We start from the raw sequence: 16,797 nt of genomic DNA, 5'->3' as shown, positions 1-16,797 counted from the left end.
AAGAAAAAGTGGTGACATTTGTAGGGTAACACTGTCAAAAACCTGAATTTCCAGTGGAGAAATCTAAATTTTGATATTTTCTCATTAGTTTATTTTAGCTTCATCTACATCACCCATACTCATCTGAATGTCCCACATTTCTTGCTCTATAATGCAGTGGTTCTGTATCTTTGACCACAAGGTAAGGAAAATATTTGAGGGCTAGTAGTGAAACAGCCAGCAGAATAGTGAAATTAACTTGTATTTATTATAGTGTTGTATAAGGCAAATGCATAATAAATAATGTTGAATTTCTTGATTAACTTGATTCCTTGATCACAAATAAGCATTCAGTCTTTTGAACCTACAGGAGAGAAAGGGACAATAAAAAAGAGTGGCAAATATTTTGGATTTTAGGTTTATGACTTCGGTCATGCCACGCTGAGGTCTCTTGCCAAGAAGTCACATTTTCCTCGCACCGTGCGTTTCTTGCAATTAATACTTCATTTCCAGGGTTTATTAGTGTTGTGCGGGCGGCTCGCTGTGTAGTAGAAGGAGGACAGGATTTGTGGTCACACACCTGTGTTTGAATCCCAGCTGCACTACATTCGGTCTTTATGATTTGAACATGTATTCATCCTCTCTAACCTCTGTTTTTTAATCTAGAAAATGGGCAGATGTATTTTCCTGACAAGTTTGTTGAAAAAATTGGCCGTATATAAAGGACTGTGTAAAAAACTGTATATAAATGACTTAGTGTGGGGCCCAGCATGTAATAGGCCAATAGGCCCTCAAAACAAAACCCAAAACGGTGCCTGCTGTCATCATCAGGGACTGGGTAGTCCCCATAACTAAATTGTCCAGCTAATTGCTTGTCCTCCGAAATGAATGACCTTTCTTAACAATTTAATGGAAATTAATAAAGATTGACATAGTCCCTGTGGCCTTCAAGCAGAGTCTACAGAATGTAGTCCAAGCTTGATTACCAATGTCAGTATGAAAATCATTTACCGTGTTCTGAATAGCAAAACTCTCATGGGAAATATATGTGTATATTTGTATATGGATAAATTTGAATTGAAACTAAATGATACCAGATTCCTGCGCTTTTTTTGGTGTCTGCTTTTGTTCTTTTTCCTGGTTGTCAGCATATTGGCTGCCAGACCATCTCTTCCGATTGGTGAGCCTCCTCCTATGATGCCCTTCTAGCTCTTACTTCTGATCCACTTTGAGCTGCGAAAGTCACATAACCAAGGTTTTTGGAATGGCTTTTAAAATAAAGTAAAAGGTAGGGGCGCCTGGGTGGCTCAGTCGTTAAGTGTCTGCCTTCGGCTCAGGTCGTGATCCCAGGGTCCTGGGATCGAGCCCCGCATCGGGCTCCCTGCTCCGTGGGAAGCCTGCTTCTCCCTCTCCCACTCCCCCTACTTTTGTTCCCTCTCTCACTATGTCTCTCTCTATCAAATAAATAAAATCTTAAAAAAAAAAAAATAAATAAAGTAGAAGTTTTGCCAAGGGGTGGGGAGGTGGAGGAGAGAGCAAGAACTCATGCTCATGTGAGCACAGGGGTACTGACCTGGCAGTTAAGTGCCTGAGTTTAAATTCGAGAGACATGTGACATCTGTGTTAAGTGTAAGAAGATTTCTTTTGCTTTGTGTTCTGGTATATGATTGTACTTCACACCAGCAGTCAAGGTTGCTTACTACAACCTTCCTTTCTCAGGCATAACTTCTTCCATTGAATTCTTTTAGGTCATATTCCCAATTTATGAATGTTCATTCAGGAAGCAGTTTTATGATGTGTATGTGCTGCAGGAAAATCTCTCATTACATTTATTCATGCAACAGTGGAAAAATATTTATTGCATGTCTTCTATGGGTCAGTGACTATTGTAGGTGCTTGGGATGCAGCAGTGAACAGAATAGACAAAATCCATGCTTTCATAGAAATTGCAGTCTGGTGAAAGGATATAGTTAATAGTATAAAAATTGTCACATGATAGTAAGCATAGTGAAGAAAAATAAAGTATCATCTAGTAAATTTCACTTTGTTTCAGTTAAGACAGTTGTCAGCTTTCCAAACTGTTTTTAGCTAAGCATATTAAGGTCATTTTTCCAACTTATTATTTTTATAGTGAAAATTTTTATTAACAACAAAGATGAGGAATTGGCAGTCTTGCTTGAGTCAAAACTGTTCTTTATCTTTAATTTTTTCTGACATTTTCTTAAATAAATTTGTGATGGCGTGTTTTCCTTTTATCAAGAATTGTTATTGCGGGGAGGGAAGCACACCTCTAAGTATCTTTTCCCAAAAGAAATATCTTTGAGGAGTCATAGATTTCATGAACCACAGATGTCCTGCTAAGATGATGGAATAGTGTAGTGCAAATTATGAGTAAGATCTGTCTTTCAGCACTACCTCTGATACTTACTCACTTAGTACCCTGAGCAATACCTGACTTCTTCAGAGTTAGCCCTGAGAGAGAAGGCAGGAGCCAGAGATATGATCGCAAATACGAGAACAGCTTGGTGGTCTGTTCAAGGGTGGGGCGTGGAGGGCAGGGCCGACAGCTGTGTAACAGCTAGTTCCTTAGGACACTTCTGTGTATATGCCAGAAGAACCTTTTTTAAAAAAATTTTTATTGTTATGTTAATCACCATACATTACATCATTAGTTTTTGATGTAGTGTTCCATCATTCATTGTTTGTGAGAAGAACCTTTTTTAAATGTATAAATAATAACAGCTGATCCAGTGAAATGGTTTTCACTCCCTGTCTCTGTGCTAATCTTGTGTTCTCTTACGGTTTTTCTGCTGGGGTCCCAGGAAAGGCCAGTGCCGCTTTTGGTAGAAAGAGGAGTGGGTTTGAGTCTGAAGGTTTGGGGAGTCCCTTTGTCAGTCATGTGGGGTAGGAGAAAATTTGGGATTGAGAGTTAGAAACTATAATAGTGGGCGCCTGGGTGGCTCGGTCGTTAAGTGTCTGCCTTCTGCTCGGGTCATGATCCCAGGGTCCTGGGATCGAGTCCCACATCAGGTTCCCTCCTCAGGGGGAAGCCTGCTTCTCCCTCTCCGACTCCCGCTGCTTGTGTTCCTGCTCTCACTATCTCTGTCTCTGTCAAATAAATAAGTAAAATCTTTAAAAAAAAAAAAAAAGAAACTATAATAGTCTCTCTCTCTGGGCATTAATTTCTTTGCTGTGGACCTCAGTGTGAGTGCATGAGTGTGGACCCCTGGGGACTGTGTTACACACTTGTACAGTTTTTGTTCCAGGTGGAAACTATATTCCAGTTAACTAGTTTGTGAACATTTGTTTATTCATTCATTCATTCATTTATTTATCTATTTTTTAAATTTTTTTTTAAAGATTTTATTTATTCATGAGAGACAGAGAGAGAGAGAGAGAGAGGGAGAGAGAAACAGGCTCCCAAGGAGCAGGGAGCCCGATGTGGGACTCGATCCCAGGACCCTGGGATCATGACCTGAGCTGAAGGCAGACGCTTAACCATCTGAGCCACCCAGGCGCCCTTATTTATCTTTTTTTTTTAAAGATTTTATTTATTTGACAGAGAGAGATAGTGAGAGCAGGAACACAAGCAGGGGGAGTGGGAGAGGGAGAAGCAGGCTTCTTGCCGAGCAGGGAGCCCGATGTGGGACTCGATCCCGGGACCCTGGGATCATGACCTGAGCCGAGGGCAGACGCTTAACGACTGAGCCACCCAGGCGCCCTATCTATTTTTTTAAGTAGGCTCCATGCCCAGCAGGGAGCCCAGTGCAGGGCTTGAACTCACAACACAGAGATCACGAGTCGGACTCTTAACCAACTAATCCACCCAGGCTCCCCTAGTTTGTGAACTTTTAAACTGTAACCTACTGATACTTTGGGGCTACTTATCTTTCCAGTCCAATTTCCAATTAATAATACAAGAAAACCTGAATTCTCAGAGGATGGAGTCAAGTCCATGTGTGTAATGCCAAAGTAGAACAGTGGCCAAAGATGGTATAGCTTCCTAGAAATTGTCTTGCTAATAAGGAACTGGAAGGAAACTGGCAAATATCTTGTATTCTTTTGGCAATTTCGGATACTTAAAGTTGTTCCAACCTTGGCCTAGTGTGCAGAGGGAAGAGAAGAAAGCAGAGGGGGATGGACAGGAGCCTTGATGGTCCAGGAAATAAAGAGGCTGAATCAAGGAGGCTTTGGCATCAGAGGCAGGCGGGGCCACAGAAATGGAGATTGGAGGCTTCTGAGGCGAGAAATGAGGGGAAGGGAGGCCCACCTGGGTGTGGGCCCTGAGAGAGAAGGCAGGAGCCAGAGATATGATCGCAAATACGAGAACAGCTTGGTGGTCTGTTCAAGGGCGGGGCGTGGAGGCAGGGCCGACAGCTGTGTAACAACTAGTTCCTTAGGACACTTCTGTGTATATGTCAAAGGAACCTTCAGCCCTCAACAAGATCAATTTGCCAAACTCACCAAAAAAAAAAAAAAGAAAGAAAGAAAGGCATCCTGGACTCTTGTTCCCCGCTCCTGCATCCCTCATCCCCTCTGTCCTCAGTTCACGGAATCGAGCCATCTGTCTGGCTGCTGGGGCCACGCTTGTCTCCTCTTTTTTCCTCACCCTACACATTCAGTCCATCAGCGCATTCCTTTGGTTCCATTTACAGACTTTCCCCCCATTTGGCCATTTCTTTCTGTCTCCGTTGCTACTGTCCTCATTTGTCATCCCACCTGGGCCCACCGGTCAGCATTTCTCCTGGAGTCTTTCTCACACTTGCCCCTTTAGATTTCATTCTCAATACAGTGCCCACACTGTCTTTGGAAAAAGTAAATCCATTTTAAACTCCCCATTGAGAAGAAAACCCAAAAGTCCTGTCTAGGCTCCCAACTGGAGCTGGCTCTGGCCTTTTTTCATCTGACCTTTTCTCTGTTGATATGGGCCAGGCTCCTCCTTGCCTCTGGGGCATTGCGCTTGTTATTTCCTCTTGTTGTAATCTGTAATGCGGTTCTTCGAGATCCTCACACAGCTGGCTGGCTGAGTACTCGTCTCGTTTCAGAGAAGTACTTCCTGACCACTCATCTAGAGTAGTTCCTTCTGCCCACCTGCTCCTACCCACCGTCTTCTCTTTCCCACTACCTCGTTTTATTTCTGAACAGCACTAACATCACGGGGAAGAATTTGATTAGTTTTCTCATTTAGTGTCTGCTTGTCCTAAGATATCAGCTCTGTGAGGGCAGGAACCTTCTCCTGTCTTTTTCACAGTACTAACTCCAATTCCTAGAAAGGGCCTAGACTTTAGTAGGTTCCGCCCTCAAGAATTATTTGTTGGCTGAATAAAAAATCAAATGAATGAATGAGCGAGTAGGCTGGATTGATCTGCACAGTGAGAGGTGGGTATCCGTGAGCATCCTCTGTGGGTGAGATGGGCCCTAAGGACCCACAGGCTTTCAGCTCCGGCGCAGGGAATGAGGTGCGTGAGCGGAGGCTGGTCTTGTCCTTTAGTCTTAGAATAAAGAGTACCTTCAGCATTGCCACACTCAGGTCTGCTGCCCAAACAGTCCCTGGAGTTCAGAAGTACTTCATACTTCTTGTTGGTTATAGACTGAGGATACGTGAAGTCCTCTGTTACTCCTCCTCTTTGGGTATGCGATTTACTTAAAATAGGGTTGGGTTGATCTGTTTTTGTTTTTATTCAGTTTAGGGATCTCCTTTGTTTGTGGACTTAATTTTATTTCTGAATACGTCATACATTAACAAGGTTCCAAAAGCCAACACTGTACCAAAAGGAATGCAGAGAGACTGTATCCTCACTCTGTAACTCTGTATTCTCTCTCTATATATATCACTTCGTCCCTCTGCTCATCTACTGAATTAGTTTCTTATCATCTTTGTTTATTTTTGTGGAAAAAACAGCTTCATAATATATCATGTGTGTGTATCTAAATTTTAATTATTTCCTCTTCCTTCTTATTTAAAGGTTACCACCTTTAAATGTTCCTGTGTTCTTTGCTTTTCTCACTTACCACATTCTGGAAATCACTGGTATCATTCCATAGAGATGTCTTTCTTTCTCTCTTTTTTTCCTACAGTTACATAGTACTCATTGTAGAAAATACACCTTAGTATATTCAGCCAGTCTCCTGTGTGTGTGCGTGTTACAGTTATTTCGAATAATGTAGCAATGAATGAACTAAATCATAAACATTTTTATATTGTTGGTGTATCTTCAGGGTAAATTCCTATGAATGGATTTGCTAGGTCAAAGAGTAAATGCATAGGTAGTTCTGTAGATGTTGCCAGATTTCCCTTCATTTGGAGTTGTAACCTAAAGTGCATGAGAGGGATACATGGTTTATTTGTCCCTTAAGATTTTGGCATCCCTGTGGTCCCCTTCTCATCTCAGCCCTGCCTGTTGCTATGTATGTGTGCTATGTATTTAAGATTAGTTCGTTTTTAAGAGTCATATACAGTAATTGTTTGACTTAAGCTTGTTTTTTGCATATGTATTTTTTTACTTTGGAAGTTTTGTGAATTTAATTTTAGGATTCCTAGCCTTTTAGTTCATCTTTCAGGGGGATTATTAGACATGAGTAAACTATAGATGGGAGATGAAAGTGGATGGCAGAGCTGAGGTTTTTTTTTGCAGAGAAACCTAGAGAAATAGAATTTCAGCTCTTCCAGAGTTCCAGCTTTTTCATTGGGAGAGGGGAGTGGGGAGAAAGCTGAGCTTTGTAGCAGTAACTACTGTATTTGCATAAAGTCCTTTGAGTTACCACTATCAATGAGTCCCAACACTTAATGTTCTGTTAGTTGAGGGAAACAGGTTTTAAGAAAGATCACGCAAAATTTTCAGAGAAAATGTGGGATTGTGGTGGGTGGCTTAAAGTCAAGCACCTGGAACTTGAGAATTATATGTCTCATCTCCTCTCCCACTGAGGCACTTCAGTGGAAGGTTTTTAGAGACATGAAATTGTTCTAATTAAACTCTTACGGTACTAGCAAGTCTCTTCTCCCCCAACTAGTCATTATCCCACATTGGATATTTGTTTCTCATTAGAAAATATGTTTTGGGGGGGCTGTGATGTTGGGAATAGGGAGTGAGAATCTCTCTGCTTGATTTTTTTTTTTTTAAGTATGCATGTTGATGTTGATTGTTGGCAAGTTTTTTCTTCCCTGAGAACCATCTGATACAGCTGAATATCTTTTTAGAAAAACTTAGGAAAAGAAGGAAAGTTGACCTCTCGTTTTACTTATTTAACTTCCTTTATAAAACCTGAAAGATAGTTACAAAAATAAAACAACCAGAGACCAGTCTCAATTATGAATATAGATACAAAAATCAAAACAAAATCTTAGCAAATAGAATTCCACAATATATTCAAAATTATGACCAACTTGAGTTTATGCCAGGGATGCAAGTTTGGTTCAGAATCAAGGCATTCTCTTAATATTATAGCAACAGATAAAAGGAAGTGTGATCAGATCAGCAGATGCTGAGTAGGCATTTGATTAAAAAAAAAAAATATATATATATATATATATAGAGTAACCATTTCTAATATGTAGAAAGGAAACTTTTTAAATATGTTAGGTTACTTTCTAAAGATCACTACCAAATGTTACTCTAAACAGTGAAACACTGCAGCCCTTTCATTGAAATCCAGAACTTAGCAGGATGCTCACACATTCAATGATGTCTTAGAGGCAGTAAGACCAATAAAAAAGAGGAAATGTATAAATAATGGAAACGAAAGTTAACTCTTTTTTGCTAGTTATGTAATAATATATTTAACAAACTTAAGAGATTTTAGGTTAAAAAAATAATATTTATAGAAGTTTGGTGAGATAGCTGAATATAGCATAAATGATTGTTAAAAGCAAATTTTTCTCTATGCTGGAAGTAAGCACCGAAATACGGAAACGGGGAAATGTTCCATTTAAAATAGTGATGGAAAAAAAAATAAAAAAATAAAATAAAATAGTGATGGAAATGATAAAACTCCCAAGAATACATTTAATAAGAAAAGTGACTGGGGTGCCTGGGTGGCTCGGTCGGTTATAAGCGTCCGACTCTTGATTTCAGATCAGTTCATGATCTCAGGGTCATGGGATTGAGCCCTACATCGGGCTCCGGGCTCAGTGTGGAGACTGCTCTCCTCCTGTCTCTGCCCCGTCCCCTGTTTGCATTCTCTTTCTCTCTCTATCTCTCAATCAATCAATAAAATAAAATCTTTTAAAAAATTTAAAAAAGTACTTACGTAAAAAAAGTGATCAATCCTTCTTAAAAACAGATTTATTTTTCATTTATTTTAGAGAAAGAGAGAGAGTGGGGTGGCAGAGGCAGAAGGAGATTGAGAGAGAGAATCTCAAGCAGACTCCCTGCTAAGTGGGGAGCCCCACATGGGGGCTTGATCCCATGACCCTGAGATCGCGACCTGAGACGAAATCAAGAGTCTGGTGCTTAACCGACTCTTAAGCGACTTAGCCACCCAGGTGCCCCCAAAGTTATCTAATCTTATTAAAGGAAATATTTGTAAATTTGAACAGATAGACAGACATACTGTTGTCTTTGGTGGGCTCTTTAATGCAGTTGCAGCTTGGATCCCAGTAGGGTTGTTTGTAGAATAGATAAATGATCTTTAAAAATTCATAGGGAAGAAAACTAACATCTGTGAATAGCTGAACAAAATTTAAGAAAATAAGTTATTTTTTAGATTTTATTTATTTATTTATTTGAGAGAGACAGAGAGTGAGAGAGCGAGTGGGGGGAGGAGCAGAGGGAGAAGGACAAGCAGACTCCGCACTGAGCAGGGAGCTGGCCGACATGACGTGTCATCTCAGGACTCTGAGATCATGACCTGAGCCAAAATCAAGAGTCAGACGCTTAACCGACTGAGCCACCCAGGCGCCCCAAGAAAAGAAAAGTCTTGCCAGATACTAGACTGTACCATGGAGTCAGTATGATCAGATCACTGTCTTATTGAACTGGGAATTGTTCAGAGTAGATAATCCAGAAATAGGTATCACTTCACATGAACATAATATACAGCAAAAGTATTTTTTAGTTCCGTGAGAAGAGGCTGGATTAGTTAATAAAAGTTGTATTATATTAATTTCAAGTGTGTAACAGTGCCTTGACATTTATGAGTCTGTTTCCATTTTGTTTGTTCGTTTTGTTTTTTTGGATTCCACGTGTAAGCGAAATCATATGGTATAAAAATGTAGAATTTCTGGGCGCCTGGGTGGCTCAGTTGGTTAAGCGACTGCCTTCGGCTCAGGTCATGATCCTGGAGTCCCTGGATCGAGTCCCGCATCGGGCTCCCTGCTCGGCGGGGAGTCTGCTTCTCCCTCTGACCCTCCCCCCTCTCATGTGCTCTCTCTCTCATTCTCTCTCTCTCAAATAAATAAATAAAATCTTTAAAAAAAAAAAATGTAGAATTTCTTACAGTTAAGATATTATACACAAACGGACCAATGATAAATTTTAAAAAATCAACAATTGACAGATAAACAGTGGATATATAACATACAATGATCTTTTATAAACTGACAAGAAAAAGACACGTAGTCCTCAGAAAACTTATTAACAAAGGATGTGAATGAGCAGTTCATGTACGAATTCAAGTGACCAAGGTCCATATGCGGAATGACCCTCAGGCTCACTTACTGGTGAATGGAATTTGGACTCCACTGGTGGGGTTTGCCGAAGGGGATCATTGACTGCAGGAGAGCCGAGGTCTGCACCTACCTGAGGCACAAATGTGGTTTCTGTAGCCCATCTCCCACTTGATGACTTTTTCTTACCTTTTTTTTTTTTTTTTTAAGATTTTATTTGTTTATTTATTTGACAGAGAGAGCACAAGTAGGGGGAGTGTCAGGCAGAGGCAGAGGGAGAGGGAGAATGCCTTGGTGCTTGATCCCAGGACCCTGGGATCATGATCTGAGCTGAAGGCAGGTGCTTAACCGACTGAGCCACCTAGGCGCCCCTTTTTTTTACTTTTTAAAAGAATAGTGTTGACTCTTACAACTTATAGAGATTTTTAATATTTGTTGTATGTCATGCTTTTCATTGTGTTTTATGTTTTCTTTCCTTGAGTTAACTCCGGCAATATAGGATAATTTTCTATCAAACTTAATTGTCTTTTTTGGACACTACCTAGATATGGCTCATTTAAAAGATGGCTAGTCATGGTAATTTAATTGGAGTAGCTGGTCTTATCACTTGTTGTTTCAAATAAAGTAGATCGGTTTAAAAAAAATCATTTTAACATTTTTAATATCTAGACTAAAAAATGAAATCTGGATGAACATTTTTTTTTAAGATTTTATTTATTTATTTGAGAGAGAGAGACAGAGATAGCGAGAGAGAGCATGAACAGGGAGGAGAGGGAGAAGCAGGCTTCCTGCTGAGCAGGGAGCCCAGTGTGACGCTTGATCTCAGGGCCCTGGTTTCATGACTTGAGCCAAAGGCAGACACTTAACTGACTGAGCCACCCAGGCGCCCCAAGGGATGAACATTTTTCATGCAGAAGAGTTGAAAAATGAAACAAAACAAAACCAGAGAGGGAGACAAACCATAGGAGACTCCTAATCTTAGGAAACAAAGTGAGGGCTGCTGGAGGGGAGGGGGGTGGCCAGGTGATGGACATTGGGGAGGGTGTGTGTTGTGGTGAGCACTGGGTTTTGTGTAAGACTGATGAATCACAGACCTGTACCCCTGAAACAATACATGTTAATTAAAAAAATTAAAAAAGGGGGCGCCTGGGTGGCTCAGACGGTTAAGCGTCTGCCTTCAGCTCAGGTCATGATCCCAGCATCCTGGGATCGAGCCCCGCATCAGGCTCCCTGCTCAGCTGGAAGCCTGCTTCTCCCTCTCCTACTCCTCCTGCTTGTGTTCCCTCTCTCTCTGTCTCCCTGTCAAATAAATAAAATTAAAAAAAAAAAAAAGAAAGAAAAAAATTTAAAAAGAGGTTAATTGTGGGAGGGACACCTGAGTGGCTCAGTCGTAAAAAGAGGTTAATTGTGAATATGTACAGTTGTAGTTTGCATAAAGTCATTTCCACTTGTAAAAACCTTTTCTTTTGCTTATTAAGTTTCTTTGAGAGACTATGCTTAAAGCTCATTGCACCTGAAACTAACATAACATTGTCAAATCTACTTCAGTTAAAAAAAAAAAAGAAAGAAAGGAAAGAAAGAAAAAATAAAAATTAAAACCTGGGGAAGAAAACACTCATTGCAAGTTATACTTGATCATTTATGCCTGAGTACCATTTTTACATGTGTAAGCTCATTTAATTAATGTTCACATCTTTAAAGGTAGTAGAACTATATCGTAGCATAGTCTCCAAGGTGAGGTTCGTGTAACCCCACAGAGGAGTTGGTGCTGTCTAGTCAAGTATCCATAGAAATAAACTCTCTTTTCCTACCCTTTCCCCCTAATAACTTTCTAGGGGAAACATGGGGCTTGAACTCCTGACCCTGAGCCAGCCAGGTGCCCCTTTCCCTAACATCTTTATTGTGACATAATTCACACAATAAAATTCACCCTTTTTAAATGTCTAATTCACTGGTTTTTAGTGTGTTCACAGAGCCATGCAGTCATGGCCACTATCCGGCTTTAGAACATTTTTCCCCACCTCAGAAAGAATCCCATTTGATATCCAAAGTACATATCCTGGCATTCAGACTAAAAATTACTTCGTGTATCCTATAAGTAAAGAATAACACAATAGAAAGTATTTTACTTTTATACAAAACCTTGTCAGTATTCCCAGGTTACTCCCTATAGCTTGGTAAACAAGTTTTGGTTTGGTTTGGTCTGTTTGGTTTTCCTCTCTTCTGTTTGCCCCAGGGCTGACAAGCGTGGGTGGGAAGGGTGGTTTAGGAAAGTTTCTTTTATGGTCAGAGTCATTCCTCGCCCTCGATGTTGGTTTGCAGGGCACTAGCTGATATGAACAATGATGGACGAATGGATCAAGTGGAGTTTTCCATAGCTATGAAACTCATCAAACTCAAGCTGCAAGGATATCAGCTCCCTTCTGCACTTCCCCCTGTCATGAAACAGCAGCCCGTTGCTATTTCTAGTGCACCAGCCTTTGGTAAGTCTGAAAAGGACTTGGTTCCTATATTTCTTTGTAGATCTTAAAAATAATTTTTCCCCTTTTCCCCTCTGCAGTTTGTAGCCTTGTGATACTCTAGGAGGCAGTTCTGTCCAAAAAATGATGGTCCTGGTCCTCTGCAGGCGGATAATGCTGGAGGAGAAGACCATGTTCACATTCGAACCCTAGCATGTGTTAAAGAGCAAAAGTTCACCTGAGTAAATTTGAAGTTGTAATTGACTTTACTAAGTGGTTCCTGAATCGGGCAGCATCCCTTGGAGCAAGTAGAGAGGAGCTCACAGTTGTCTGAAATGGAAGGTTTTTACAGGAAGGAGGGTGGGGCAAGAAAGTTGTTAGCAAAAGAAAAGAAAGGATTGTACCTGGCAAGATCACTTTCCCTGGAGTGGAAGGCCAGGGGGTTTTATCAGGTCAATTACCTCGTCTTCCTTTGGGCGATGGAGAGGGCCCCTGGGACAGATGACCTCCCTGGTGCTGATCTGAAAATTCCTGACCGACTGCTTAAGGCAGTGTTGCTGGGGGAGGTTGACTCTGCCGTTAGCTTGGGTATTAAGCCCCAGGTTTGGTGACTTGGCCCGAGTGACCCCATTTGGGTCCTGTGGTTTTCTTTTTAACAGATGCTAGTAATCAGAATGAAAGCAAAGGTCCAGACGGTCAGGGTAAAAGGAATACACTTGCAGTCTGCTACTGCATCTTGGGTCTTTTCATTGCTTTTACTGCGTCCTTGACCCTTCACAATGCCCTGTGCTTCCCTTGGGCTTTCTGTTGCATAGCCTCTGGTTTCCCCTGCGCCTACACAGCTCCTCTGGATAATGGTATCTAGCAACATATTTTTAAATTCATAGTATTGAGACACTGGCTACATTAAATGCTTTCTTGGAACAAAATGAAGCAGGACAAAATAAATGGTATCTCAGTTTAAAACACAATTCGGTAAAAAGATACCTTTTAGCCAGATATTTTTCTTAAAAAGTAATCAGTAATTAATTGACTAAGGTCACCAAGAGTTCTGATTTCTTCTCTGTTCTCACCCTAGACTTTAATGATTTAGGTTGATTTAAAGATTACAGTAATCAGATCTAATATCTGATTCATCAGAAAATTCTTAGACGGTTTTAACAAAACACAGAAATTGTGGCTAGAGTTTCCCTTCCTCCTGATAGATCTGATGACACGTGATATGAAGTAGGTTTGGGAGGGGGCAGTCAAGAGTAAGGGAGGTTGTCTCTGATACAATTAATGATAAGCTGAGATAAATAAATGCTGTAGTTTTACTTAATAGATTTACAGTTAAAAACTATGCATTGCCTTTCTTTTGGTGAGGTTTAGCCACAAGACTTGTGGTCATAAAGGGAAGGGTGCAGGTTTGGGTTCAGGCAAGAAGGATCGTGATCCAAGAGAAAGAAAGAAACTCAGGAGATCACACATGAGCAAAGGCTAGGAAGAGCAGAGGTGAGGAGTACATACAGACCGTTCCACGTGACCAGGGCCCTTGTCGGCCTTGTCCATAGTGTGTTCACAGTCCTCAGTCCTTAATTAGCCAGCTTATTTAAGTGCAGGTGGCTCTGAATCCCTGAAGGTCCCTGTAGCCAACCTTTGGTCAGGACCCATGGGTTAAAACAGCTAAAGGGGGCGCCTGGGTGGCTCAGTTGGTTAAGCGACTGCCTTCCGCCCAGGATATGATCCTGGAGTCCCGGGATCGAGTCCCACATCGGGCTCCCCGCTCAGCGGGGGGTCTGCTTCTCCCTCTGACCCTCTTCCCTCTCGTGCTCTCTGTCTCTCATTCTCTCTCTCTCAAATAAATAAATAAAATCTTAAAAAAAATAAAATAAAAAAATAAAACAGCTAAAGGGTATTGGGTTTTCTTTTGGCTTCCCTTCCGGTGCTGCAAAAAGATACCTCAGGGGGGACAGAGAGTCAAATAACCAGAGGCATCCCATTTCCTCTTTTCCCCTCAAACCCGGGGGGTCAGAGATTCTTCCCCTAACATTTAATATGTCTTCTCTTATTCCATTCTGCAGCAGCACTTTCCGCTCTAGAGTCACTGCTGATTTATTTCCATGAGGTTGCAGCCTCGCTTGCCCCAGGGGGTTTTACTGCTGTTTAAGTGAGCTGCCCCTGCCTCCAAGGGAACCTGGGATTTCTGAGCCGCCATTCTGCCAGTCAGTCCTGAGCTCCTCTGTGGGGCTTCTCTACTGCCTTTCCTCCCCCTCCTTTTCGTCACACTGACATCCTCAGTAAATTATTTTCAAGAGGCTAATCACCAGACAATATCTGAACATGAGAGAACTTAAAAGTACATTGTGTCCTAACCAGGTTTGCTTAGCTTTGCTCAAACATCTGACCTTTGCTAGTATTTCTAGTTACCACCTCTCAGCTCAACCCAAGATGATTTTTTTTTTTTACACTTCTTATGTGGCTACTTGAGAAGAAAATCATTTGTTACTAGGATCATTACTTTCTAGTTAATAGTAAAAATTCCCTGACCATGCATTTCCTGGCCGTTTGACATCTTATACCTTCACGAATCGTATTTTATTTGGTCACAACAATAACCCTAAAATCCGCAGAAATTATTAGCCCTCTTACATGAATGAGAGAACCAAGATTCCAAGAAGGTGAACATTTGCATATTCCTAAAGAGGGAGATAGAGCCTGTCCAGACATACAGTTTTTCAAAGGCTCTTGGTTTCCTTACTACCTTCTCTCTTCCCACCTTCATTCTCACCAAACCATATGGGTGGCATGGAGCGTCACTGTTCCACGGTTTGTGGTCTGCATGGGAGCTGAGGCACATGTTAACACGTGGAATTAAGGCTAGCTGGGGGTTGAGCAACCATTTTCTTCAACTTTCCTCTGTTGAGAGGAGAGGGGATGTAGTGAGTGATAGTGTGACTTCCCCAAGGGCAGCCAGCTGTATTCCAGGAAATTCTGTGAGTGTGCCTGGTATCTTCTTCCTTCAGTGGAGGTAAGAATATTACACACAGAGTAATTCCTTTTTTTTTTTAAGATTTTATTTATTTATTTGACAGAGAGAGAGAACACAAGTAGGCAGAGAGGCAGGCAGAGGGAGAGGGAGAAGCAGGCTCCCCACTCAGCAGGGATTTTTGGAGGAAAAGTAAATCAGGTTTTGGTCTTGTTAAGTGTGAGGGGTTTAGTGGATTTCCAAGGAGGCAGATGAATCCATGGGTCTGGATCTCAGAGGAGGGATCCATCAGCTCTGGGAGAATTTGAATATAGATAGCATTGAAAGCCCTGGGGCTGGATGAAATACTTAGAATGTGTAGCTAGAGCAGGCAGAAGACCTGGGACCAAGCCTTGCCATGCTGTGACATTTAAAGGTGTAGTAAAAGGGAAGAAGCAAGAGGAGGTTGGTGTCCTAATAGCCAAGAAAACATTTTTCAAGGAGGGAGCATTCTATTGTTGGAGCTGCTTCTGAGAGACTGAGGAAGACTAGGACAGAAAAGTGATTGGATTTGACAAAGATGACCTTGAAAAGCAGTTTCATTGGAGTGGTAGAGACAAAATCCTGATTGGAGGCTTAGAAGAGGGGAGAGTTTTACTGTGAAGGGGAGAGAAACCTGGAGGAGCATGTCAGCTGAAGGCTGTGTTTAGGATGGGAAGTGCCCCTGCATTTTTAGAGAAGAGAGGGAAAACCCAATGGTTGAGGAGAGGTGGGAAAATTTCAGGAATTAAGATTTAGCATACTCAAGAGAGATGTATCCAAAACACAGCCTCCGTTAGATGCATTTCTTTAGAAATATTTAGAAAATATTCAGGAAAGGTAGTCAGTTGGTAAGAGGATGATGATCTTCGTAGCAGCTATTTAAAAGCTGGCCCAGCAAGGCTTCCACTTGTGACAAATCCCCACACTGAGGAGAAATGACTGGGAGTGGAATCCAAATTGAGCAGGGCAGCGACACAGACACGAAAGAAGGAGAAGGTCCAGACCAACGTGGGGGTGGAGAATAGAGGCTGGAAATCCCAGGAAGCAAGACTCACATAAAAATGAGCTACAGGAAGTATCAGGCAAGGTCAAATCCCACACAAAGTTATTATTAGAAAAAGGAGAAGAAAGAGCTGAATAACACCCCTGTGAAGAATGATGGTGCCCCGGTAACCTGCGATTTCAAAACAAGCTAAAAAAATACTAAGAAGATGACACAAGTCATGGAAGACCAACACAGTCAGAATTTTAAAGCCTCGGAAACAAGGCGCCAGAACTCAGGAAAGAAGGAGAAAGAAAAAAAAAGTCATTTCAGAAATGGAGACGAAACTAGAAGCAGCACAAGAGATGCTATTGCAAGAGAAACAGAAGGTGTAAAGAGGAAGATTTCAAGAATGAAAACAAAATTAACAAGAGATAATAAGGATTTGAGAAAAAGTGACCAATATTGAAGGCAAAGGAAATTGAATATAGTTGGAGTCCCTAAAGAAGGGAACCAAAGCAAGGGAAGAGAACAAACGGTAAAGACTAGTTGAAGACAACTTCCTGGAAATAAAGGATTTGAAACTGTGTTTGAAAGAGGATTATCATGTGCTCGAGAATATCAGCCTGGAGAAACCAGCACTAAGATAAATGTTAGTAAAACAAAAAATTACTTGGGTATGTAGAAAAAGGAAGCACATGACTTACAAGGGAAAGAAAATTAGAATATCTTCAGACTTCCCTACAGCAGTGCTTTATCTCAGAAGAAAATGGAGTGACATATT

General features: G+C 41.3%; 1 protein-coding gene across 6 annotated transcripts in view; it reads left to right on the top strand.

Annotated features, from left to right (window-relative positions):
- Positions 1-16,797, top strand: part of ITSN1 (intersectin 1) — a 219,645-nt gene that overhangs the window by 70,320 nt on the left and 132,528 nt on the right. For all 6 annotated transcript variants that reach the window (XM_078076859.1, XM_078076839.1, XM_078076849.1 and 3 more), the window contains one exon: positions 11,906-12,066. In XM_078076859.1, the coding sequence (XP_077932985.1) occupies positions 11,906-12,066 (161 nt within the window). The remainder of the gene's footprint in view (positions 1-11,905; positions 12,067-16,797) is intronic.

Source organism: Halichoerus grypus, chromosome 1 (assembly GCF_964656455.1).
Source record: "Halichoerus grypus chromosome 1, mHalGry1.hap1.1, whole genome shotgun sequence".
NCBI lineage: Eukaryota > Metazoa > Chordata > Mammalia > Carnivora > Phocidae > Halichoerus > Halichoerus grypus.
The sequence above is the reverse complement of the archived record's forward strand: the minus strand, read 5'-3'. Positions and strand labels throughout refer to the sequence as shown.